Here is a 27,992-nt window from a genome sequence, read left to right on the forward strand (position 1 = left end):
CCTACCTGTCGGACGTGCCCGAAACACCTCCCTAGAGTGGCATTCGGGTGGCATCCTGACCAGATGCCCGTACCAACTCATCTGGCTCCTCTCCATGTATATATATATATATATATATATATTGTACTTTTTTTATACTGTCTTTTTTGTCAGTGATTTATGAGTCCGTTTTTATGCAGTATATTTGGTTAGTACTTATTTTTCTAATCGGCCTAACTAGTAATTAACACATGGTTTCATAACATTTGACAAGATTGTAAACTGTAGGTTATATATATTATTGAATTAGTTCTAACAAACACTCTTGGTGCAACTTGGACACATCCTGGTGTTTCAGGTCTCACATCAGACACCCTCGCCCAGGTGACCCAACCGGGGTTGATCAGGCCCCGGCTTGTGTCTAAATAGCTTGAGTAGCCCATGGATCCCCCCACTTGATAACAGCCATCTTGATGCCTTTTCTGCTGCATCGGTGATGTCTCTGATGGCTTTCCTGTTCTGCAGTCCCTTCACTCCCAAAATCTTGAGTGCCCTGATGAGAGACTTTTAGACTACTAATTCAGTGTTAATATTTGAGTGGGGCCAACCTGTAGTGAAAAAGTTGGGCCCCAAAGGTAAAAAATGTTAGGAACCCCTGATTTAGAAGACTGTAAAATTCTCCATATCAACTTGTAACAATGACATGAAACATAAAAAATGCTCTGGCAATATTTTTTTTTTTTTTAAGATTGCTGGTTTGCTTATTATCATGTCAGTCAAAAAGGGATTCGGCCTCAGAGAAATCATACAACCATTATGTGAAAGCCCGGTGTCCAGGCCAGCCGAGGCCAAGTCCACTTTCTGTACATTTCCAGGGACAAAGCAAAGTATTTATCCAATGACTGTCTAGTTTGGCTGTAGTGGATCAACCCACTCTATGCTCCACAATTAAAGTCAATGGACGCTCAGAATCAACACTGTTTATTGCACTGTGGCGCTACACAATCAACGAGAAGATATAATAAGTAGCTGATCCTTAACAAAACTCACAAAAGTACATATTTGACCACTTATGTTTTTTTCACATTTAAGGGGAAATTGAGCTTTCTTGCAGTCTTATAAAAATCGCCACTAGTGTACAACTTCACTATTTGTTCTTTGGTGCCAAATCCCAGAAAAGAAAACTAGTAAATGCCCCACAAAGATGAAATAGATGCTAAAGAAGTCAAATGGTGCATGCTCCTTCTCAGCAGCACTACTGCTGCTGATATGATAATATTCTTTTTTTTTTTTTACTGTACTGTACTTTTAACAAGAAAATAGGAATACATCATTATAGTTAGGAGGAATCTCTTCATTTCCAATCTCCAAAGTCTTTATCCTATACTGATGCACTTCCGCAGGCCTGCAAAATAAATCAATTATCCACCCCAGATGGTAAATTCTATAGTGCAGTGCTGCTCTTTCATAAGTGAATGGGTTGGCCTGGGGAGAGGTGATAGTAAAGAGGCGCACATTGTGTGTCTTTATTCAGCCTCTGCTTGTAAACAACGTAATTTGATTTTCCTGTAGGACCTGGACAAATGACCTGCAAGTTCATTGTTTAACCACCCAACTACCCGTCACCATACACACATACTGTATGTACATGTGCACACACGCACGCACGCACACACACACACACACTTACAGATCCTGCTTGTTTGAATGCCAGCTGTGGCCTTCCTTGCTATGGATTAACCATGCCTCTGGGTTTGCCAACATTAATGATTTAGGACAGCTCCTTTGTTATCCCGTCCCAGATGCTCAACAAGAGCTAATTGAAAGGTCTGCCTCTTTTACAGAAATAAAAAAACAAAGAACTGCCGGAGGTGGAGTGGGGGACCCACTTGACGGTCTTGCCTATAGCTTTCTTTCCTGATTTTGATTTAGTTTGGGTCAAACATTTTAGGGAGTGAAGGATTAACATTCACATGTGTTACAAATCTCTGCATCTGTATATAAAGATTAGAGTAAGCCTGTTATACCCCTATTTTACATATGTACATTTCAAACAACCTAGGCCTTTGCAACACAATTCTAAGTCACCCCACTTTATCCTGATGATGGTCACAGAAAACTGAAGTCTATACAAGCTGACATAGGTGAAGGATGGGATAACCCTGAATCGATCACGTGCACTGACGATTGTTTTCGTTACGGTTTTTGTCAACGATCCTGTTTCCCTGAAAAAACAAAAAGACGATGACTAATTACAACTAGAAATCCAGACGGCGCACAGGATCACACCAAAATGTAATCACTTGTTTTTAATCCCATTTCAGACGTTTCCTGAAAGTTGAATTAACATGTGCCAAAACATTTTTGAGATAGCTATAGCAGAATGAAATAAACGAGTTAGGCCTTGTCAGTCTCCACTATCTTTGTCTCTAATGGGCCACTAGTATAGACACACAGAAGATGAAGCTTGTAACAGAAACCTAAGGTACAAATGATGAACCTGACCAGGCCCCAAATCTAATCAGTTGTGCATTATCAGAAATTTCCTTAATTCTTTTTTGGATATAATTTTTTTTTTTTGAAGCATATTCTGTACATTTTTGGTCCTAAATTAAGCATTTTCAAACATAAAAATGGCTAAATAAAGTACAAGTATCAATAGTATTGGCCACTAGATGACACTGAACAAATCAGAGCGCTTCAGGCAACATTACTATTTTGGGTTAAGATTGCAAATTTGACTATAGGGTGTTATTTCATGTCTAACGGTCTCTCATAATGTTGAACAACTTGTTTAGAAGGTCCTAAAAATGTTTTTTTTGCTGATTTATAATTCTTATTTGATAATAATTCCAATTTAGTGGAATTTATTGCGGTCATGTCCGGAACCAATGAACAGCAATAAATTGTGGGGCGGTATACCTCGGTTGGTAGAGTGGCTGTGCCAGCAACTTGAGGGTTCCAGGTTCGATCCCCGCTTCCGCCATCCTAGTCACTGCCATTGTGTCCTTGGGCAAGACACCTTACTCACCTGCTCCCAGTGCCACCCACACTGGTTTAAATGTAACTTAGATATTGGGTTTCACTATGTAAAAGCACTTTGAGTCACTAGAGAAAAGCGCTATATAAATATAATTCACTTCACTTCATTGAGCCATTCGCCCATATCGGTGTCATTTACTTGTTGCACCTCTCTCAAAGTAAACTTAGATTTCTGTCTTTTTTCTAAATGTGGTCATTTTATTTATTATTTTTGTCCTCTTTTTTAGTGCCCTTGAGAGTATTTTAGTTATCCTTTCCTCTTGTAATTGAGCTACTGTGTCAAACAATTTTCCTTGGGTATCAATATAGTTTGTCGACTGTAATTCTAAGTCTATACATATTAAAGTACTTGAAATATGTATTGGCCCATCTTACTTCCCAATTTTATTTCAATTTTGACAAGGTTCCTGAAGATGATTTATTTGAGCAATAGGATTGAAAGTAACAGCAGTTTTTAGCACAAAATTAGGAAATACACTAAATGTATCCACATGGCATCCATGCTAATAAAATGTTGACATTAAGCCCATTACAGTGATTCAACAAAAATGCTTTATTAAAAAATCCATCCATCCATTTTCCACCGCTTGTACCTCTCAACACAGAAAAAATATTTGTAGGTAACGTGACTGTGCTGAGATGTTCCCCTTTAGTGACAGTTGAAATAACACTAAATATACAGAAACATAAATGACTGAACTTTTTTTGGCCTTTATGTGAGTTAAATTTAACTTCTTGTGGAACATGTGACTTGTGGAATATTGCACATTTTTCAAGGGGGTAATATATTAGCATGAGGGGGTAATATGTTAGCGTAACAGGACTGACCGAAAACCAAGGGACTTGACTGAATTGTGAATTTTAACCAATTTGTTTAAAAAATAAACAACAGAATATAGTTGGAATAAGGCGTAACACTAATGGTTTTTTTTTTAATCTGAAGAATTTCAATGATTGTATTTCATCACAGAGTCAAATTTTACGAAGCGTAGACAGGCAACAAATGTAACTGTTCCACTATTTAGGGAAGTTTGAAATCATCTTTTAAATTGTATGTATTTATAGTGCAATCACCTCAATGTATAGGACACTTTGCTTCGTAAAAAATATGTTACAGTACAGTTAATTTTCTTGCTCATTTCATCACAAATGGCACTGTTTCGATGTAATGGCCCACACATAGACCTTACAACATACGAAAATTCACACACTCACAATTATAGTCACTGCGCAGGAAATGTGAATATATCTGTATAATGAGTAGTTGTATGAATCACTACACTATCAGTGACGGATATATTTTATACATTTTTAAAAACCCTGCACTTTATTATTCATTTTCTACAATTCAAGCTACCTTTATCTGTTATTGAGCAGTCACTCAGACAGAGGGAAAAGAAAGATAAATAGCACATCATATCTCAGTGATGGAGGCGCAAAAGTCTCTCTGCACATTTTCCCAATGATGCAGTATTCATAGTTTGATGCACTAGTGAGCCTTGTAAAAATGTATTGGAACGGCTGATAGAAAAGCTCAACCTGTCAGATTTGACCAAATAATGCATATTTATGAAAATGCTTTTTTTGATCTTTTCAGTAAATTAGGTTTTGCTCCACAAGACCATTTTTAACAGTTTTATTCTCTGACGATGTGTGGCCATTTCAAACAACCTGACGTGCTTGTGGTCGTAGCTCGGGATATTACTTTGATTGGTGCTGGTACGCAACTCGTACCTCAAAAAGCTCTTATTGCAAAAGAGTGTTGCCAATTAAAATTAATTAAAATCAATTTAATCCATGTTTGGCCCCCCAAAAACACAAGAATGTACATGTATAATATAATGAAAGAAAAACCATTTTTTAGAAAAACATTTTCTATTAAAAAAACAAGGTGCTATGTTACGGATGCCAGCCAGTGTGGCTTGGCCATATGTATAGGCCTTTTTCCACCAAAAATTCAGGAAATTTAAGTTCATGGAACCTTTAGTTCTTGCAACTATAGGTTCCTGTAGAACTGTGTGGTTTCCACCGCATTTCACAGTTTAGGGTATTTTATACAAATCAGGCTGGTGACGTATGGATGAGTGGTACAATAGATTTCTATACTGATACCATGTAAATAAAGAGAAAATATTAGATCATATTAATTCTACTGAAATATAAGCATAGCGGGGCGGCATAGCTCGGCTGGTAGAGTGGCCGTGCCAGCAACTTGAGGGTTCCAGGTTCGATTCCCCGCTTCCGCCATCCTAGTCACTGCCGTTGTGTCCTTGGGCAAGACACTTTACTCACCTGCTCCCAGTGCCACCCACACTGGTTTGAATGTAACTTAGACATTGGGTTTCACTATGTAAAGCGCTTTGAGTCACTAGAGAAAAGCGCTATATAAATATAATTCACTTCACTTCACTTCAAATGAAACACAAAAAAATGAGATACAAAACGAATAATTAATAAAAAACAAAATGTATCAGATTTCTCATAACTGTTCAACAGTCAGAGTTGTCGGCTCAGTAAATGTTGGATTCAATTCAATTTGTTATTGTCCATCTCAGCTGCAAATAACAAATGTCAGTGTTTCTCTCATGGCGACAACATGAATGCATCAGCTTTAGTATTAACCTGTTAGCATTAGCATTCGGTTCACCAATAACTACACAAATGGCGTGTAACTGACTAATTTTACAGCATGTAACAAAGTATATAGTCAATATTTGTTGAACTTCCAAAAGTCCCACCGTGCTACTGGGAACTAAAAATAGTTCCTCTAATGTAACGCCATACTCTCAAACTAAATCTACCCGGGTAGATTTTGGTGTAAACACAGGGGGGGGGTCTTTTTTTACCCAGATAAATGGGAAAGTTCCTGTAAAAGTTATTGCTGTTGAAAAAGGCCTTATGATGTTAATCCTCACTCTGGCTACCGGGTTGACAGCTGATATTTTAGCTCGGTAGCTAGGACGCTCCTCTCTCATGCCGGGTGACCCAGATTCGAGTCCCGGGCGGAACAAAAAGCAGGGACTGAATCAGGCGGGTTGCAAGTACAAACAACTGCAGTAGTTTTATGAAGTAATGTAATAATATATATAACTCACTAACTGATGGACTGCGGTCCGAGTCTGGACCCTGACACTGTCCAATCCGGACCTGGATCTATTAAATTAATTATTTAAGTATTTTAAGTTTTGACATAGCGCTTTTAATTTTTTACCGCTACGGTAATGGTGCAACGGATCAGAAAATATACTGACCAATTGCATGCGAGTTAAGCCATCCCACATGATGCTAAGCCAATCAAATCTGTGCATTTTAGGCGATAAACATGGAAACTCTAAATGTAAAGACAGACCTAAGAGAAGCGAAGCGAGTAACAAGGAAGAACGAGTGATATCTACTGAAATAACAAGGAAGTGAGTAAGACTTACGCACAGGGAGGACAGAGACGACTGAGCGTTAGAGGGGTAAAGAAGAGCTATAAGTCTCCACTTGCCCTCTCTTGCCTTGACCACGGCCGCGGTGCACCGGTGGAGAAAATGGACAGAGAGCGACAGGCCTTGACAACAGAGTAATAAATACACAAGGCGCTCCGTAAGAAGAGCGGAAATAATTTTAACCCAAAATGTATAAATGTATGAAATTATTTTTTTTGGAAGCACAAAACTAGTTTGCCTTATGTTCAGAAATGGTGGCTGCGATTGCGTATGTAAGCTTGCACCTCGAGCAAAGCATCCACTAGCAAGCTTCTGCCAAAAGTGAGCTTAGTTAGAAGTTATTCACCCTCTTTATAGTAAAACAGTAGACAAGTCCACTGGGCCAAAGAGTCCATGGACTAACGAATGAGCCCAAGGAAAAAGAAGCAATGGCAGTTCACAGTGGTGGGGGCCACTCCAAGGCTATGGATGAGTAGAATTTGTGTCAAAAGGATGTGAAGCTAATTAAAATTATTATTATAGATTAAAAACCTTAATATCTAAGGCAAGTTTCTCTTTAATAACAATTTGACCTTTGTACCATTCTTTAGTTTTTGAAGACAGCTTGAGGCTACTTGGGTTTACGCATTCGGAGACATTATTTCTTTCAAGGGATCAGACATACCAAAATACACATCATCCATCCATCCATCCATATTCTTCCGCTTATCCGAGGTCGGGTCGCAGGGGCAGCAGCCTAAGCAGGGAAACCCAGACTTCCCTCTCCCCAGCCACTTCGTCCAGCTCCTCCCGGGGGATCCCGAGGCGTTCCCAGGCCAGCCGGGAGACATAGTCTTCCCAACGTGTCCTGGGTCTTCCCCGTGGCCTCCTACCGGTCGGACGTGCCCTAAACACCTCCCTAGGGAGGCGTTCGGGTGGCATCCTGACCAGATGCCCGAACCACCTCATCTGGCTCCTCTCGATGTGGAGGAGCAGCGGCTTTACTTTGAGCTCCCCCCGGATGGCAGAGCTTCTCACCCTATCTCTAAGGGAGAGCCCCGCCACCCGGCGGAGGAAACTCATTTTGGCCGCTTGTACCCGTGATCTTGTCCTTTCGGTCATAACCCAAAGCTCATGACCATAGGTGAGGATGGGAACGTAGATCGACCGGTAAATTGAGAGCTTTGCTTTCCGGCTCAGCTCCTTCTTCACCACAACGGATCGATACAGCGTCCGCATTAGTGAAGACGCCGCACCGATCCGCCTGTCGATCTCACGATCCACTCTTCCCCCACTCGTGAACAAGACTCCGAGGTACTTGAACTCCTCCACTTGGGGCAGGGTCTCCTCCGCAACCCGGAGATGGCACACCACCCTTTTCCGGGCAAGAACCATGGACTCGGACTTGGAGGTGCTGATTCTCATCCCAGTCGCTTCACACTCAGCTGCGAACCGATCCAGTGAGAGCTGAAGATCCTGGCCAGATGAAGCCATCAGGACCACATCATCTGCAAAAAGCAGAGACTTAATCCTGCAGCCACCAAACCAGATCCCCTCAACGCCTTGACTGCGCCTACAAATTCTGTCCATAAAAGTTATGAACAGAATCTGTGACAAAGGGCAGCCTTGGCGGAGTCCAACCCTCACTGGAAACGTGTCCGACTTACTGCCGGCAATGCGGACCAAACTCTGGCACTGATCATACAGGGAGCGGACCGCCACAATCAGACAGTCCGATACCCCATACTCTCTGAGCACTCCCCACAGGACTTCCCGAGGGACACGGTCGATTGCCTTCTCCAAGTCCACAAAACACATGTAGACTGGTTGGGCAAACTCCCATGCACCCTCAAGGACCCTGCCGAGAGTATAGAGCTGGTCCACAGTTCCACGACCAGGACGAAAGCCACACTGTTCCTCCTGAATCCGAGGTTCGACTATCCGGCGTAGCCTCCTCTCCAGCACACCTGAATAGACCTTACCGGGAAGGCTGAGGAGTGTGATCCCACGATAGTTAGAACACACCCTCCGGTTCCCCTTCTTAAAGAGAGGAACCACCACATCAGTGTCTCCAAAACACAAGGTAGCGATAGCAATCAGGCAGAGTGAAGGCCGCATATGGTCTGTTTGTTCTTCAAATGAAGTGTAATGAATTTCAAGGCTAATGTGTGAATTTAAGTGAGTTTAAGTGTATACTTGTTATAATATTCCAACAGTTCTATCTGCGCCTGCTAAACATTCTGCTAAATGAGTGGCCAAAAAACAATCCCACGTTTTGGTGACTCAGCTTTTTGTGAAGAATGTAGAGGGTGCTTTGAAAGTTGGGACCCTATGGACAGATTCTGACCGGACAATTCTTCAGTCATCTTTATTTTGTGTGTGGGTGGTTTATTAGTTCATACAACACAAAACAAATAAAAGTCCATATTTGTCGCTGCCTATTCGTAGCGAGCATGAGGCCTTCAGGTACTGTAAGTACTGACAGTATTTTTCGGATTATAAATCGCTCCGGAGTATAAATCGCACCGGCCGAAAATGCATAATAAAGAAGGAAAAAAACATATATAAATCGCACTAGAGTATAAGTCGCATTTTTGGGGAAATTTATTTGATAAAATCCAACACCAAGAATAGACATTTTCGGTGCCATTTTTGTTCAGCCCTTCTCAGTTTTTATAAGTTACCGCCAATGTTGAAATGATCAATTTTCATAGGTACGGAAGTAGTAGCAGGTACCATCTTTTTTTTCACAATGCACTTCTGCCATGACCCGCCCCCGCCAAATATTGGTAGACGTGTGTGTGTGTGACGATTGCTGATATACCCTAGTCTCTTACGTGATTGAGATAAATAATATTATTTGATATTTTACGGTAATGTGTTAATAATTTCACACATAAATCGCTCCAGAGTATAAATCGCACCCCCGGCCAAACTAAGAAAAAAACTGCGATTTATAATCCGAAAAATACGGTAATTCTGTAAGTGTTTGGTAAATATGCTTTCAGACATTCTGTGCTTTCTCGTTTTTATTAAGTGTTTTTTTCTTGGAGTACAGCTGCAAAGTTGCCAATTGTAGCACATTGCTGTGGGCTTGTTAATTCATGACAATGTGACCTATTGTGTGTGTGTGTTTGTTAGTTTCTGCAGTAGGGCTGTGAATCTTTGGGCACCACACCATTCGATTCAATTCGATTTTTGGGGGTAACGATTCAATTCAGAATCGATTCTCAATTCAAAACGATTCTCGATTCAAAATCTATATTTTTTTAATAACATTGGATGCCAGTTCTATGATCAACTACATTCCTCCCTAAAATAGATAAACAGCTCTGATCAATTTTTATATAACTTTAAAAAAAAAAATGGTTTTGATGATTAAAATGCTTCCCAAACATTTAATAAAGTCAAATACAAATAAGGCAACAAGAGAAGTATACGCCACTTCTCTTTTCTAAAATAAATCTGTACAGAAAATATGGGCATCTACATCTACAATATGATTTGCCAGAGTGACTGGACAGGATTGGGAAAAAATAACAATTTTAAATTTAAAAAAATATTTGTATTTATAATTTACCTGATTAAGAATCATTACAATTTTTTTTACACTCTATTGTGCACACATTCTTGGATAACACAAGTGCGAGGTACAAGGTGAGAAAAACAACAATTCAAGAAATAGGTCATAGCAAACTATGGATGTGACATCCATTTGGCATTGTCATGGAAACCCTGTTTTGTTAGTTTTAGTAGGTCTTGATGTTGACAGACAGAAAAGTGTTAGCCTCAGACTGCTTGCCATTATCCTCCCTGTCTTACCTCAGGTATTTTGAAAATGATTAATCATATTATATTTTATAGTATACTGTATAAGAATTTGAATATATTGGGACTATACTTGATTGGAAACTGAACTTAAGGAAACATTGTGACAATGTGTGCAATGTCTCTGTATTAAAGAAAATGAAGGGGACATTTTTAGTATTTGTGTCATGGATTGTAAATAAATCTAATGGGTCATTTTGTGAAATGGGCCAATATACTAACTGGTGAGTCACAGACTAGTTAAAAACCTAGAATTAAAAAAAATTGTTCAGTCAGGCAGTGGCATTTGAAAAAAAAAAAAAAAAGCATTTTTATAAACAACATACACACTTTCATACCACACATTTTAATTTTCCCGAGGGAACTCTCCTGAAGGAATCAATAAAGTACTATCTATCTATCTATTTCTCTGTACACAGTATATATTGAACATATGGAACACACACTGCACAACATACATACAGAGGACACATTAATTCATAGGTCATTCAACAGCCGACTGTTGAATGTATCAGTAGTGCGCTGGGGACCAATATCTTTGTCTCTTGATGCTGTCTGCTGGATTGACCCAAGTTTGTCTAGAAAGTTGTCTGGTACAGTCCCCTGTCTGTCCAATCATTGTGTCCTGTGTCTATGTTGCCATACTGATTGATTGATTGATTGATTGAGACTTTTATTAGTAGGTTGCACAGTGAAGTACATATTCCGTACAATTGACCACCCGAATAAGTTTTTCAACTTGTTTAAGTCGGGGTCCACTTAAATTGATTCATGATACAGATATATACTCTCAGATATATACTATCATCATAATACAGTCATCACACAAGATAATCACATTGAATTATTTACAATCACTATCACAACTCAAATCACAACTTTATTGAAATGGCATTTTAACTTTTTAGGACTATGTTTACACTGCAGGTTAATTCCAATGTTTTTGCCCATATGTGACATGTATCTGATTTTTCTATATCAGTGAACAGAATTGAATTTTTTCAACCCGACCAAGGCCTCTTTCGTATGTGGACATTAATCATCCGTTTTTTGTCAGAATTTACTGGCTAATCCAACTTCGTACTGGCCCACGTTGACAAAACAGTTTTCTGTAAAATGCTCTGGACAAATAAACATGGAACAATTTTTTTTATCCAACATTGTAACATTTATAGATCAAAAAAAGAAAACTCATCATAGGTGCTCTTAAAAGTCTATCCCGTTTAGAAACAACATACCCCAATCTAAACTTATGTATAGGGCAAACTTACCATTAGGTAAACACAGGCAGTAGCCGGGGGTCCTGAGATTTTTAGGGCCCCCCCCCAACATCACATTAAAAAAATAAATGATTAAGAAAGTTTTCTTCCATTTGAAACATTTTATTGTTTTAATTTGTGCACTTAATAGTAAATCAAAATGCTTTTGACAGCTCCCCCCTAACAGGCACAAGACATTAAAACTATGTTGAGAACTTGTTGATTTAGGTCCTGACACTGAGCATCTCAAACATAACGTTGAAACGACATGCTGTTTGACGACGTTTAATCAATGTTGGGTTCTGATGTTGATTTGACCATTGAAATTTGGTCATTTTCCAACCAAAATTCTACAACACAAACACAACCTTGAAACAACCTACTTTTTGACAACGTTTATTTAAGGTCAGGTTGTGACGTTCATTTTTTTGCCATTGAAATTTGGTCATTTAACGACCAACAACATGAATCCAATGTTGGACTTCAATGTTGTCTCAGTTTACAAATACAGCTATTTTGCAAAACTGTTTCAAAGTAGATTTTAAAGGACATGTATGTGTAATCAATGTTGTATCAATGTCTTGTGCCTGTTGGGCTATAACGGTGTATGTTGGTCTCGAACCCTAGTATGCAGAGACGGCAAATGTAGTGCATAATTAATGTCAAAGCACAAAGGAATAGTGCAGCAGGGAAGTGCACAGGAAGCATGACAAAAGCAATGTTACAGCCCCGCTCAGAGGACACGGCTGTCATATGTTTATATAAAGTCCGCTAGAATAGGCTCCAGCTCACCATTGACCCGAATGAAAACAACAGGTTTAGAAAATGGATGGATAGATGGAATACTCATCCTCAATTACTAATAGCCTGTGTGTGTGTCAACATATTTAGATACTCCATCCATCCGACAGACAACATTCACACACAAAAATAAATTATTTTGTATGGAAAAACTCCTTGCAACACTGCGTTTTCTCACGTCTGTATCCTTCCATCATACGTATGCGTTATTGCTGGCGTCTCCCACAGTATATTTTTGTGTGCTGTCCCAAGAGTTAAATGCTGTGTCACGTAGAATGAACACATAAATCCAGTTCCCACAAATTCGGGACGTAGTAAATGTACCACAACACCCCTTTCCCTTAATTCTTGTGCTAACCTCACCACTCAGGCAGAACATAGCTCTAATGTGGCTCACATTCGAATGAGAAATGTAGTGGAGCACACCCTCGGCGTGCTAAAAAGTTGGTTCCGTTTTAGATCACAGTGAAGGAGCACTTCTGCAAAGCCCAAAAAATGTGGCACAGATTTTAGTTGTGTTTTTTATGTTCCAGAACATAGCAAAAAAGGTTGGCGCATGATGCCTTGGATGTTTAGGAAAATGAGTGTCTAGCACACTCAAAAACCTCATTTTTTAATAGATCTTAATAGATCACCCACAATGCCACCACTAATACTACGTGCAATGTAGCGCTTGTTTTTTGTGTTCCACTTGGTCCATCACTCATTTTTGCAGTAAATGTAGAACAAAAGGACTGAGTATCACAGTGTGATAATTGATAGTTATTCACATATGTTGTTCACATCTTTCATTTCAGCTTTGTGCACAGAGGAGTGTGCCCACGGTCGTTGCGTCTCTCCTGACACTTGCCAGTGTGAGCCCGGATGGGGGGGACTGGACTGCTCCAGCGGTGAGTTCAAATGTCAATGTCTATCTGCATTGTGTGCATGTCACAGCAGCAATGTAAAAAGTTCTACCAACAAAAGTCCCCAAAAATATTTAGGGGAGTCGTGAGTAGGGATAGGTACTGAATTTCGTCGGTAGTATGACGGCGTGGCGAAGTTGGTAGAGTGGCTGTGCCAGCAATCGGAGGGTTGCTGGTTACTGGGGTTCAATCCCCACCTTCTACCATCCTAGTCACGTCCGTTGTATCCTTGGGCAAGACACTTCACCCTTGCTCCTGATGGCTGCTGGTTAGCGCCTTGCATGGCAGCTCCCGCCATCAGTGTGTGAATGTGTGAGTGAATGGATGAATTTGGAAATACTGTCAAAGCGCTTTGAGTACCTTGAAGGTAGAAAAGCGCTATACAAGTATAACCCATTTATCATTTATTTATTTATATTGATTCATGTCAAATTAAACGGTGCCATATTTTGATACCTTTGTCGATATCATGTTCGTTTGTAGACTAAACACCGGCTCAAACACTTAGCAAAGAAACAATCACTTAAGCCAAAAGCCTCGAGGTAATGTTGCAAGATTCAATACCAACAAAACAAGTATGCCTGATAGGAAACGCTGAAACTTAAAGTAAGGCTCCACTTTTCCAGAATGTGCCAGGGTAATGCTAATTTACATTGACTTTGCCATATACATGCTACTGATTAACATTAACGAGTTTACATGACAACATTCCATTTCATTACAAAATAGAGAAGGTGAATTCATTGTCATGCAACTTCAACAACATGCAAATTGAAAAACATCTAGTGTACAGACTATCAGAAGCATCTATTTAGTTTGAAATATCACAGGCTACATAACCAAACATCTTTGATGATCAAGGCATGATCGTAACAATCCACATTTTGTGTTGTTAAGCTTTTTTCCACCAAAAGTTCAGAAATGTAAAATTCCTGGGACCTTTAGTTCATAGAACTAAGGGTTCCTGTAGACTTGCAAGCTGATATGTAAACATGGAAATGTAGCTTCACCCCTCTAAATGGAAGTACTCCAGCAGCAGGGTATACAAATTCTGTTTCGGATTCAAAATCTGGCATGACACAATTAAATTAATGCACAATTTTTTTCATACAAAAACACTTTCTGACTGCTATTTTAAGAAAATGTGATAAATCATACTGTGCAAGTTGCCATCCATGGACTTTCTAAAGTCGTGATAATCTAATGGTGATCTTGTGACCAATGTTTCCTCTAAGGTGCGCGCCAGCGCAATTGCGCACTGCTCACTAGGATGACAGGGGATGCAAAACAATAACAGTGCAATACTTTTTCATAACATGGTCACTACTGTCTAGTTTATCTTGTTATATTCTTATTTTACTGTTATATTTGTATTCTCATTGTTGCTTTTTAGTTTTATTCTATTGTAATATTTTTCTATTTTGTTTCCATTTATACCCCCATTATTTACTTTTTACTTTTTACAATTTTGTACACTGCTGCTGGAATTTAAATTTTCCTGAGGGAACTCTCCTGAAGGAATCAATAAAGTACTATCCATCTATCTATCTATTTGAAACGCCCTCTTCCTGGTTTAAACCGACAGCATACGCCCCCACATACCTACATGCTCGGAGGAAAAGCACAGAGGCATCACATAAGGTCGATGGTTGAAGTGATTTAAGGTCTCACTCACCTGTTTATCAACAGCATGGCGGTCAATGCATACATTTTTTAATCATTACCTTTAATGTATATAAGGAAAACATATAAGAAAAACATATAAGGCAATCAATCATACACCCGGCCCGCAGTAAATGTTTTACAAAGTTTCATTATATATTGTTACAAATACAGAATTTAATTTAGTAAATCTGTTCTCTGAAACCACTATTGATTACATAAGCTTGCCATTGCTGGTGTTCTTAATTTGTTGGGGCTTATAAAAGTGCAATTTGGAGTCAGTGAAATATAGTAGCTCCAAGTACCATTACCTAGTCCCTTTCCATTTGCTAATATTGGGAGGGAAATACAGTAGTTTGATGTTTTCTTGTACTATACATTAAGTTTAGCAAATACATTTTTCTTTAGTTTGGTTATCGAATGCAGCTGAGATAGGCTCCAGCACCCCTCGCGACCCCAAAAGGGACAAGCGATAGAAAATGGATGGATGGATGGTTATCTGATATTCAAAGAGATGATTAAGTCAGATGACAAGACGTTTTATTGCAGGAAAGAGCAGGTTAATTTTTGAGCAAGAGTTGATACAATACAAACAATGACAATTGTAAATATTTAAGATATGAATTTTCATTATAACACCAGTGTTATTTTATCCTGAGATTTAAAAAAAACTTTTTACAGCTGTCACTACAAAGTGTGTGTGTTTGTGTGAATTGTACAGGGGTACTGACATGTCATAAGTCACACAGCCACCAATTTATTTAGTCTTCTTTATTGCTGGCAGTCAATGGACTGACCCATGTCCAAAACATGGGTTAGGTAAATCTAATGCACTTACAGGCTGGAAAAAAAGAAAGAAAGATGAAGAACTAACTGTTAGTTTAAGGCTAAAAGAAAATTGACTGACTCTAGTTGTTAGGTTTGGTTGACTGTTAGCTCCATTCTTGTATTCATCATGTCTATGTATTTAATTCCTACATATGTTAAATCAATATTTATCCAACTTGTTGCAGGTAGGGTATGAAGGGTGTATCTAAAATCTTGCATACATAATAAAACACACATTCTCCGACAATGTGTCTTTGCAGAATATTCTACCATAGCAGGAAGTCTCTTCCTTGTCACATTTCAACATTGGAATTTGCTTATTTGACAAAATGTTGTGGTGTAAAAATGCATTACAGTCAGAGAGGCTTGTCGCTCCAGTGATGATATGGAACATGAATGGAATGGTTACAGACATCCTAGGGTCTGATCTACTGTACTAAAACAGACCTGGGCAATTACTTTGACACGGTGGTCACATTGGTATAGGTAAATATGCGTCTGTGTGTGTGTGTGTGTGTGTGTGTGTGTGTGTGTGTGTGTGTGTGTGTGTGTGTGTGTGTGCATGTGTCCAAAATGTATTTTGATACTTTTCTATAAAAAGGGGACCACAAAAAATTTGCATTATTGGCTTTATTTTAACAAAAAATCTTACGGTACAATAAACATATGTTTTTTATTGCAATCGAAGAACAATTTTGTCCTTAAATAAAATAGTGAACATACTAGACCACTTGTCTTTTAGTAGTAAGTAAGCAAACAAAGGCTCCTAATTAGTCTGCTGACATATGCAGTAACATATTGTGTTATTTCTCATTTGATTATTTTGTGAAAATTATAAAGGACAAGCTCTAAAAATGGACTATTAATCTACTTGTTAATTTACTGTTAATATCTGTTTATTTTCCATTTCAACATGTTCTATCTACACTTCTGTTTATTTTTGTTATTTTATTTTTTATTTTTATTTTTATTTGTTTTTGTCCTGTCCAGCTTCTCAGGCAAATCATATAGTTGATGCCCATATCGGCTGTTCAGATTTACTTTACAAAAGAGAAGTGAAGGATACTTCTCTTGTTGCCTTATTTGTATTTGACTTTATTAAATGTATTTATATTATCATTTGGTGCAGCCGGGCCGGAGCAGGAGGGGATAGAAAGAGAAAAAAAGGAAGACAGAGGGGTGAATTGTTGGGACAAGAGGGGGATTAGACAGAGAGACAAAAACAACAATAGCAAACCCAACAATAACAACAACAACAACAGAAACAATAGAGCAACATCAGCAAATACGATATGTACAAATATGATGGTAAAAGTGATAGCAAAGAAGCAATTAGCGAAATAAATAATAACACAGAATAGACAATGAGCATTATTACACTCTACACATCTGTTAAAATGTAATAAATACTCTTTCTTCTGTTGTTTGGATACTTTAGTTTTGGATGATACCACAAATGTAGGTATCAATCTGATACCAAGTAGTTACAGGGTCATACTTTGGTCATAATTTAAGTTCTCATGTGTCCAGGGACGTATTTCCTGAGTTTATGAATATAATATGAATTTAAAAAAAAGAAAATAAAACATATTTTGTGATGTTAAAAAATATTGATGTAATCATAGAAGTATCAACTCGATACGCTGTTGTACTATGTATCATTACAGTGGATGTCAGGTGTAGATCCACCCATGGCATTTGTTTACATTGTGACACCGGTGAGCTATTGTATCCCCCCACAGTGTGTAGTGAAGCATGTTTATGTATTCCTCATACTCCAGTGACTTGTAAAAAACTAATTTTATTTGTCGCCATGGAGGCAGGGATTAGTGATTTAGAGGAAGCTAAAACACTGCCGATTGCGGATGGACATTAGCCGCTGACTAGCTAGCCATGTTTTAAAGCACCTCTTCCTGTGGGTGTTACAGTGGTATAGCTTCACCTTAACGTTAGTTTTTAGCCAAACTTCGTCCATTCTACCTTTTTTGTCTACACACTGTGTCTGCTTGTAAGTACGCCGTGATTGTGTTCTGCCATACATGCTCCTCTGCTCGTAAAATCAGCAATGTCACGACGTGACGACGACGTGCCGTCATGCCTGTTAAAAAAAAATATGGCGAACTGATACTTTTCAAACACAGTATAGTACCGTTTTTGATTCATTAGTACCGCGATACTACACTACGACCGGTATACTGTACAACCCTAATACATATACGTATGGACTACAGACATATAAACTATATATATCCATCCATCCATTTTCTACCGCTTGTCCCTTTTGGGGTCACGGGGGGTCGACGGCTGAATAGCGTTGCAAATTCGCCCGTCCTCTGCCTCTCTTTTCACGGACATATTTTCGAATGTTTCTGAATGATTAGTTCCAGGGTCAACAAAGATGTCGATGTTGCAGTTGTCATTGCTTACTCTTCACAAAAAGGTATATATCTAGTAAGCGTGTTACGCTCGGGTCGCATTGTAGTGAGGTCGTGTTCCCCAGGATGCGGGAAGACAGGCAGGAGAAGCAGCGTGTAGATAAGAGACGTTTAATCCACAAAGAGAAAGCAAAAATCAAAAAATCGGGGAGTTCATGGCCACTTGAAGAAAAATTTAACGTAGAATACAAAGAAAGGGAGTAAGGAGGAGCCAGCATACTATACAAACCTACTGTCATTGAGAGAGATAAGTTGTCGCTAATAGCGAACAAAGTACCCGTGCTGAGTGAGTGGCAAGACTGGGTATACAAGGGGCCGTGATTAACAGAAAACAGCCGGTGGGGACACTAATCACTAAATGAGGGCAGGTCTGGACAACGGCGCTCAATACACTAGAAAGTAAATACAAGAATAAAAATACAAAACTCAAAACAACAAAACACACGACTGTATCAGGGAGTGCAGGAGCTTGAATCTTGACAGACAGGGTGGGTGAGGTGAGCGGAGCTTGAGTCGTAGGGGGCGGAGCTTGACGCTGACTGGCTTCGTTAATTGTAGATATGTCCATAAAGTCAGCAACAGGAGATTTATTGACATTCGGTTGATGCTGACGAGCTGCTTTAGCCACTTCAACAATGTCCATATAGTCATCAATGGTAGGATTAATGTCTCAGAGTGGGGGCTGACTCATGCGATCAGGAAAACAAGAAGTTCTGTGTGAAATGACGTGCACACGCATGTCGCCCGCACCTGCATGAACACGCATCCGGAGCTGGCGGTGGGATGTCATCGGACTGTGACGGGTCTGAGCCTTGACTACGCTGGATGACACCCCAGGCCATGTACACAGAAGCAAGGTGTGTGTTTATCATACCGTCCTCGGGCTGAATTGGCGAGGCAGAAGCAGCTGTTTGGATCTGGCGAAGAGGCAGCGCGTTCAGAATGAGCGCTGGAGACGATCTCTGTGTGTGTTGAGAGCCGGGAAAGGCAGTGGCTTTCTGCTTCCATCACCTTCGCCATGAGCCACTCCCACGCCGTCATCGCAACGGAAGGGAGACCTTCCTCAAGCTCCTCTTCTTCCGACGACAGCCAAGGCGAGAGGGAGTCAGCCTTCATCTCCCTCCAGATCCTTCTCTTGTCTTTCCTGGAAAAGAACACTTTGTTCAACGGGTACTTTATGTTATGCTCGGGTCGCACGGTAGCGAGGTCCTGTTCCCCAGGATGCGGAAAGACAGGCAAAGAAAGGAAGTAGGGAGGAGATAGCATACTATACAAACCTACTGTCGTTGAGAGAGGCTTCACCGAACATAAGTAACAAAAATTCCCGTGCTGAGTGAGTGGCAGGACTGGGCATACAAGGGGCCGTGATTAACGAAAAACAGCTGGTGGGGACACTACTTACTAAACGAGAGCATGTGTGTAGAACGGCGCTCAATAAACCAAAAAGTAATTTCAAAAATAAATTCTAAACTAAAGACATTATCCGGGCAGCGGATCATGACAGCTATGGTTGCTCTTTAAGGAGACCCAAGCCCTTAGTATTTTGGAGGAGTAATGCACCAGCTCCCGCGGAAGAGCTAGAAACGAATCAAAATGCTGTCAGAGGGGACGCAAACGACATGGCGTGAGAGAATACACTAGCCTTCAGTTGCGTCAATAGATATCACCATATATGATAGAGGTTTGCTGGAAGAGCTTTGCACGAGTTTGCAATTTTTTTTAGTTGTAGCCCATAGTTGTAGTCATTAATTTCCTTCTTGTTCTCTATCCTCTTGTTTTGGGGCAGACTGGCTCGTACATGCACATGCATGATAAAATCATCCGCTGTTGCCGTTTCTAAACAAATTTGCATATAGTTCTTTCTAACTCAGTAGACTCAATATAGAAGCACTAAAAACTACAACATGGCTGACAGAGTGGAAATGCAGTCAAAGGGGGCATCGGCATGTAAATAAGACTGCCCACAAAACAGTGCATCCTGAGATGGTCAGAAAGCGGCTTGAAGATGGTCTGTAAAACAAAATCTATGCTAAATTTTGATCAAAGAACCACCATTACATGCTCTGTATACTACAAAGAAGTCTTATAGGGGAAAAAATCATAACATGACCTCTTTAAGTGGGAGCCTATATGCATCTTTACTTTTGTTTAGTTAAAATGCAATTGCAACTTTATTTTGTTAAAAATAAATGATGTATCATTCAATACCACAAATGTAATACATCATCTGATCTACACCAACACTAAAAATAAATAAAAATTAATTAAATCAACTTTGTAAGAGTGTGTTAGTGTTTAATTTAATTACTTGCTATAAAAACATTTTCAGTTCCATAATATGTTGTCATGGGACTCGAAATCTGTTCAGATCTGAAGCCAAAAAATCAGATTCAGGATCGGACAAAGGTTTGTTGGTATGGCCAGATGGTGCAGGATGGTCTTCCCGATGTCCTCATGTCAGAGCTTCAGCTGTCTCCATACATCTCTTCAGGTCTGTGAGATCCGTTGCTTGGACAGAAGTGGGGTGAATCCTTGCGAAGAAGTGACAAAGACAATGAATGAGAACCCTTTGAAAGTGGAGGAAAGATGTTTATCAAGATGTTTATCAAGTGCTAAATAAAGACAAACTATGATGGACATTATGCTGTAAAGATAGTAGAGATTATTAGATACAATCAGGGGAAAGAAAGTACAAACAGTTGAAACGCATTTTCGCAGGCAATTTTTTCAGTGAATAATTTATGTTAAAGAATCTTAACTAACATCTGAGATATATTTTTCTCTGTTTGAAAGAAAACTTAAGAGTGAAAATATGATTGTGTTTTTTATGTTGGATAAAATGTAATGCAAACAAGACTTCAAACCGTCTGAGAGCATATATCAAAGTCTTGATGTGTACACATTTTTCATAAATTGTAGTGATAATATTAAACTTAATTTGTATGGCTTTTAAGGCCAGATATCTACCAAAACAAATGTGAGCGAAGGATAAAAAGATGTCTATTTTCTACTTTTTTAAATACCGTAGACGCAATGTGAAGAGTTACAGTCTACGCATGAGGTTGTGGGGTTATTCATACTTCATAATCTCTATTTAGGGTTTTCCTGTCTAATGTTAGAAACAGCATTCCACCTCTAAATTTTAAATGCCACATGTCACAGGAAGATGTCATCACAGGAAGTTACAGGTCCAGTTCTGGGTCTATCAGAGGGAAAATGTCTGTGTCTGTCAAAAGCTGAAATTCCATCACAAAGTTTTGAGCAGAAAACAGTTAAGTAGGCAAGATTCATAAGTGCAATGTGCAATTTTGTCATAAAAAATACAAAATTGTATAATTATCACCAAGGCAGTTATAATGACTGTAATAAATAAATAAATAAATAAATACTGTAATATTCTTAATACTGTATTTTAGGTAGTAAATCGTATGTTCCTATGTGTTCGCGAACCTATCAGCAATCCTCAATCATCAGAGCAAGTTCAAGGCATCTGTGATCCTATAGTTTGGCAGTGTGAGACTGTTGCTGTTGTAGACTGCTTGTGTTTTAGGAGTCATTTTAGCAGGCTCTACCTTAACTTCTGTGAAAACGTGATTCTTTGTCCTTTTTTTTCTTGGTATGCTTTCACCTGATAGAGGTTACATTGCCATTTTAACCCTCTACAGGACATGACCCCAGAACACAAAGGATGAATGACAGCTCGTTTTACGACTTGCTCATGATGTCTCTCTCGAGTCAAAGAGGCACAGACAATCAAGTTTTCAATCTGCCCTCTCTATGGGTTGCATTCTTAAATTGCAAATTTAACTTCGGTGAAGCTGCTGAAGACATGTTAAGGGCCATAACCAAGAATTGAGAAAACCAAGGTCAAAAATCTACCTTTACCCTGTTCTCTCTTTGTCTCTCTCTCTCTCTCTCTCTCTCTCCCTCTCGCTCTCTCTCTCTCTCGCTCTCTCTCTCTCTCTCTCTCTCTCTCTCTCTCTCTCTCTCTCTCTCTCTCTCTCTCTCTCTCTCTCTCTCTTCTCTCTCTCTGTCGCTCTCTCTCTCGCTCTCTGTCGCTCTCACTTTATATAAATAATAATGATAAATGGGTTATACTTGTATAGCGCTTTTCTACCTTCAAGGTACTCAAAGCGCTTTGACAGTATTTCCACATTCACCCATTCACACACACATTCATACACTGATGGCGGGAGCTGCCATGCAAGGCGCTAACCAGCAGCCATCAGGAGCAAGGGTGAAGTGTTTTGCCCAAGGACACAACGGTCGTGACTAGGATGGTCGAAGGTGGGGATTGAACCCCAGTAACCAGCAACCCTCCGATTGCTGGCACGGCCACTCTACCAACTTCGCCACGCCGTCCCCATATATCAACATATGGACACCATTAAAAAGAATGACGGAATGTAATCAACAAAATACAATTAGCACATGAGTGAAGGTAAAATTTAAGTTGTACAATGCTATCACTATTGTATTTTGGTATGTTGTTAAATTTAGGTTACATAAGTGATTGCCAAAGAAAACCTCTCTTTAAAGCACATCATTTGAGCAAGGGAACAGTTTTGTTCCTTTTTACATAATCAGTGTGCATATGGTACAGGATTTTGTGTATTTGGTATTATAGTGAATATATATATATATATATATATATATATATATATATATATATATATATATATATATATATATATGAGTGACGTGCGGTGAAGTTCATGACTGGTGAGGCACTGACTTCATCACAGTCAGATTTACAAACATATGAACCCTAAGGAGTATCTTATTCACCATTTTATTGGCAGCAGTTAACGGGTTATGTTTAAAAGCTCATACCAGCATTCTTCCCTGCTTGGCACTCAGCATCAAGGGTTGGAATTGGGGGTTACATCACCAAAAATGATTCCTGGGCGCGGCGCCGCTGCTGCCCACTGCTCCCCTCACCTCCCAGGGGGTGATCAAGGGAGGGGTCAAATGCAGAGGACACATTTCACCACACCTAGTGTGTGTGACAATCATTGGTACTTTAACTTAACTTTAACTTTACACATACAAACTGTAGCACACAAAAAAGCACATTAATAAAAAAAACTTTATTATGGTCTTACCTTTACTTATAAATGAAGTCCATACGCAGCTCCTTTTGAACAAAAGCATCTATAACTTGTTTATAGAAGTCTTCCTTATCTTTCTTCAGTTTTAAAAGTCTCTCTGTCTCGATGGAGATCTTCCTTTAAGTATTCCTTCTGCTTCGATTGAAAGTCCTGTTTAGAAAACTGTTTTATTTTAGATATGTAATCCTCCATGTTAATAGTCCAGGCAAGAGGAAAAAATAAACGATCGCTGCTAACTGTTGCTGCTTGTTGTCACTTCTTCTGCCGCCCGAGTAGTCACAAGAATGATCTCTGGGATCACTACAGCCCTCTACCACCAGGAGGCGGGATTACTGCGAGCCTCACACAGTGCGTCTTTTGCAGCCGTTTTATGATTGCTCGGCACAAGAAATACGTCACACACATACAGTTGTTGACAAAATACACTGTACATTATATACCTCAGCTAACTAAACTATGGAAATGTAAAATATAATTCATATAGCAATACGGTCTCACTGCACAGCACGCCAGTAGTTAGCCGAGTCATTGCGCAATCCACGGTGAGGCTCAACTCAGTGACGTGCCTCAACTGGCTGCTGATCACCACAAGTCTCTTCTCAGTATTTGAACGGCAAATGTGAAAATTCAGCGATTTTGAAAATAAAATAATCTAAATAATAAAATAATCTAAAACTGGTGAAGTTAAATGGAAAATAACTTTATAGTATAATCACTGGATACATAAAGCAATTTAATATATTTTTTTTCTTTTTACATTTTTTTTCTTTCCATGATGGCACGTGAGGCCCCGCCTCACCTGCCTCCCCTGACTGCACGTCACTGATATATATAGATAGATGGATAGTACTTTATTGATTCCTTCAGGAATGTATGTATATATATATATATATATATATATATATATATATATATATATATATATATATATATATATATATATATATATATATATATATATATATATATATATATATATATATATATATATATATGTATATATATATATATATATATATAATTCTAACTGACTTGTTTTGTAACACGGTTAGTGAATGAAGTGTAGTTTTGTAGTTATTTATCCATATTACTACGCAATAACTCAGACATGGTAACATCCATCCATCCATTTTCTACCGCTTGTCCCTTTCGGGGTCGCGGGGGGTGCTGGAGCCTATCTCAGCTACATTCGGGCGGTACACCCTGGACAAGTCGCCACCTCATCGCAGGGCCAACACAGACTAGTGAGCATATGGAAAGATTTTTGGTCCAGTACATATTTATCTTTATTTATTATTTAAATAATTATTGCCACCTTGTGTTCTTAATTTTTGTATAAGATTTCCAGTTTGTTTTCTCATCTGTTATTACACCTAAAAATGTGGTTTCTCTTACTCTGTCAATATCTGCTTCGTCTATTTGTGTATTCGACTTTATTTTCTGCTGTTACCAAATAGCATTATTTCATTTTTACTGAGATTCCAAGTTAGTCTTTTTTTCTCAAACTATCTCTTTAATTTGTGTATTTATTCTGTTATTATTTGTGTTAGCTTCTGTGTGTTCTCTGTGTATTTATTCTGTTATTATTTGTGTTAGCTTCTGTGTGTTCTCTCCTGAACAAAATTCAGTTTTGTCACCTGCAAATAGTTCTAACTTTGAGACCTTGACCTTTTTAATTTTCCTGAGGGAACTCTCCTGAAGGAATCAATAAAGTACTATCTATCTATCTATCTTGAGTAAAGTTACAAATGTCGTTTATATGAAGATTTAACAATTTTGGTCTCAGTATTGATCCTTGGGGTACGCGACAAGATACAAACATGTATATCTAGCAATGGGTTCACCTCACCTCTAATAAAAAATTTTAAAAAACAGAAATACTAATGACAGACAATGAAATACACAATATTATATTATATAAAGCGTTATATTCCATACCTGGCTTCTTTGGGAATGCGGTAAAATGCTCTCCTCTTCCCATCTCCTCATTTGTTCCGGCATCCTGGTGCATAGCATCAGTCTACCATAATTTAAACAGCTGAAAAATACACGAAGAAACTAACTCACTTTCATTTTTTCCTCCCAAAATGGCTTTGTTTTGATGTCATGTGGTGCATGTCAGGATGCATAATGTGTTCTAACTGCTGCTAAGTACAGTTTGTTGCTTTTTTTTCTTCGTTTTAAAAAAAATGGCAGCCAGTAAGAGTGTTTTCCAATGTAAGTATTGTGTATCTAAACCGGGGTAAGACAGCAACGCAAATATATATTTTTTTTGTGGGGATCTTTTCATATTGTTTGGAAAAGTACAAGTTTTAAATGATATATTGCATTAAGCAGTGACGTGCAGTCAGGGGAGGCAGGTGAGGCAGGGTCTCACGTGCCATCATGGAAAGAAAAAAAATGTAAAAAGAAAAAAAAATAATTAAATTGTTATATGTATCCAGTGATTCCCAGGGATCATTCTTGCGACTACTCGGCTGCAGAATAAGTGACAACAAGCAGCAACAGTTAGCAAGTCAAGTGCAGTGGCAGCGATCGTTTATTTTTTCCTCTCGCCTGGACTTTTACCATGGAGGATTACATATCTAAAATAAAACAGTTTTCTAAACTGGACTTTCAATCGAAGCAGGAGGTAATAATTAAAGGAAGATCTCCATCGAGACAGAGAGACTTTTAAAACTGAAGAAAGATAAGGAAGACTTCTATAAACAAGTTATCGATGCTTTTGTTCAGAAGGAGCGGCGCATGGACTTCATTTATAAGTATAGGTAAGACCATAATAAAGTTTTTTTTAATTAAATGTGCTTTTTTGTGTGCTACAGTTTGTATGTGTAAAGTTAAAGTTAAGTTAAAGTACCAATGATTGTCACACACATTAGGTGTGGTGAAATTTGTCCTCTGCATTTGACCCATCCCCTTGATCACCCCCTGGGAGGTGAGGGGAGCAGTGAGCAGCAGCGGCGCCACGCCCGGGAATCATTTTTGGTGATTTAACCAAGAATCCAAGATGGCCGACAGCACTGTCTTTTGTTTGTCTGCTTGTCAAAGTGGTCTGAATTTCTATCTGTTTTAATTTATTTTTTAGCCAATTTAAGTAAATTGTACTAGTTTTAAGCGTAACAATTGATGAATGAAGGCTTACTTCCAAAAAAGTGGCATTTCTGACTGCTTTTGTTGGATTTGGAAATCTGGAGGCCTTTGACCTGCTGAAGCCAGGAGATGTTTTGCTAGCTGAAATTTTGGCCTTCCACCTGCCACAGCCCGGATCTATCCTGACCCCAGCTTGGCCTTCCATTGCCTACAGACTGGGTCTGCTAACTTCATCTTGGCCTTCCACTGCCTACAGACAGGATCTGCTAGCTGCAGACCGGATCTGCTAGCTTCATCCTGGCCTTCCATCTGCCACAGCCTGGATCTGCTAGCTTCATCTAGGCCTTCCATCTGCCAAAGCCTGGATCTATCCTAGTCTCAGCTTGGCCTTCCACTACCTACAGACTGGGTCTGCTAGCTTCATCTTGGCCCTCCATCTGCCACAGCCTGGCTCTAACCTAGCCCCAGCTTGGCCTCTCACTGCCTACAGACTGGGTCTGCTAGCTTCATCTTGGCCTTCCATCTGCCACAGCCTGGCTCTAACCTAGCCACAGCTTGGCCTCTCACTGCCTACAGACTGGGTCTGCTAGCTCATCTTGGCCTTCCATCTGCCACAGCCTGGATCTATTTTAGCCTCAGACTGACTAAGGCTGGGCCTCTGCTAGCCTTAGCTTGGCCTTCCAACTGCTGTAGCCTGGACATCTGAACTTTGAATATTGGACCTGGGTAGGTAGTAAAACAATTTAACAATGACTTTGACAAAAGCTCTGTATTTATTATTAATGCTTTTTCCTGGACTTTTTTTCTGCAATTGTAGTGGGGTACCTGACCAGGTGCTCCACCAACCTTTAACTCTACCGAACGCAATAACAATCACCTGGTCCTACGAAACTACAGCATTTACACAAAGCTTATTGATATCTACATGTGGGTCAGTGCTAAATAATTCTAACCAGCTTCATTTATGGTGTATTTCTGTGTTAAATAGATGTTTTTCTCCTTCTGAAATTACTCATTTTGACATTGGGAAGCCAAGTAATGTTGTCATCGGGTTACCTTGCCATATGAAACGAAACATTTTTATATTGCTCTTACTTCTTCTATCAGGCAATGTGCAACCAAATCCAGGCCCAGCTTTGTACAACATCAGTACTCCTGATGAATTTAGAGCTAGGTCAGGTCTTGGTTTAATTCATTCAAATATTAGAAGTCTACTGCCAAAATTAGACTTAGTCAAAGTCTGGATTCAAACAACCAATGCAGACATATTTATCTTATCAGAAACCTGGCTAACCAAAGCAGTCTCTGACAAGGACATTGCTATAAATGGATATAATGTCTTCCGATGCGATCGTCCTCGAAAAGGTGGAGGAGTGGCTATGTATATAAAAAACAAATTTAATGTTACCTTATTATCATCATTGTCAATCACTAAACAATTTGAACTCCTTGCCCTGCAGCTTGAATTCTCACATGGCCAATCTCTCGCAATTGTAGGCTGTTATAGACCTCCCTCTGCCTCCTCTGAAGCCCTTGCCTCGCTTGAATCCTTTATGAGTGGGTTAAAAGCTAGTGAGCTTCTCTTGGTTGGTGATTTAAATTTTGACTGGTTGACTTCCTCTTCTGATAACCTTAAAGCTGT

General features: G+C 39.2%; 1 protein-coding gene and 1 long non-coding RNA gene across 9 annotated transcripts in view; one reads left to right on the forward strand and one right to left on the reverse strand.

Annotated features, from left to right (window-relative positions):
• LOC133636505 (multiple epidermal growth factor-like domains protein 11) overlaps nt 1–27,992 on the forward strand; it is a 388,169-nt gene that overhangs the window by 148,863 nt on the left and 211,314 nt on the right. For all 7 annotated transcript variants that reach the window (XM_062030413.1, XM_062030416.1, XM_062030415.1 and 4 more), the window contains exon 5: nt 13,117–13,209. In XM_062030413.1, coding sequence (XP_061886397.1) covers nt 13,117–13,209 — 93 coding nt within the window. The remainder of the gene's footprint in view (nt 1–13,116; nt 13,210–27,992) is intronic.
• Nucleotides 18,336–25,356, reverse strand: LOC133636597 (uncharacterized). 2 transcript variants are annotated; one of them, XR_009822416.1, is made up of 4 exons: nt 25,199–25,356; nt 23,255–23,410; nt 19,161–20,680; nt 18,336–19,066 (listed from the first exon to the last, which is right to left on the reverse strand). It is a non-coding gene; the product is annotated as an uncharacterized LOC133636597 (long non-coding RNA). The 2 variants fall into 2 exon arrangements; XR_009822410.1 differs by having other exon boundaries at nt 18,336–20,680.

Source organism: Entelurus aequoreus, linkage group LG02 (assembly GCF_033978785.1).
Source record: "Entelurus aequoreus isolate RoL-2023_Sb linkage group LG02, RoL_Eaeq_v1.1, whole genome shotgun sequence".
In the NCBI taxonomy this organism is placed as follows: domain Eukaryota; kingdom Metazoa; phylum Chordata; class Actinopteri; order Syngnathiformes; family Syngnathidae; genus Entelurus; species Entelurus aequoreus.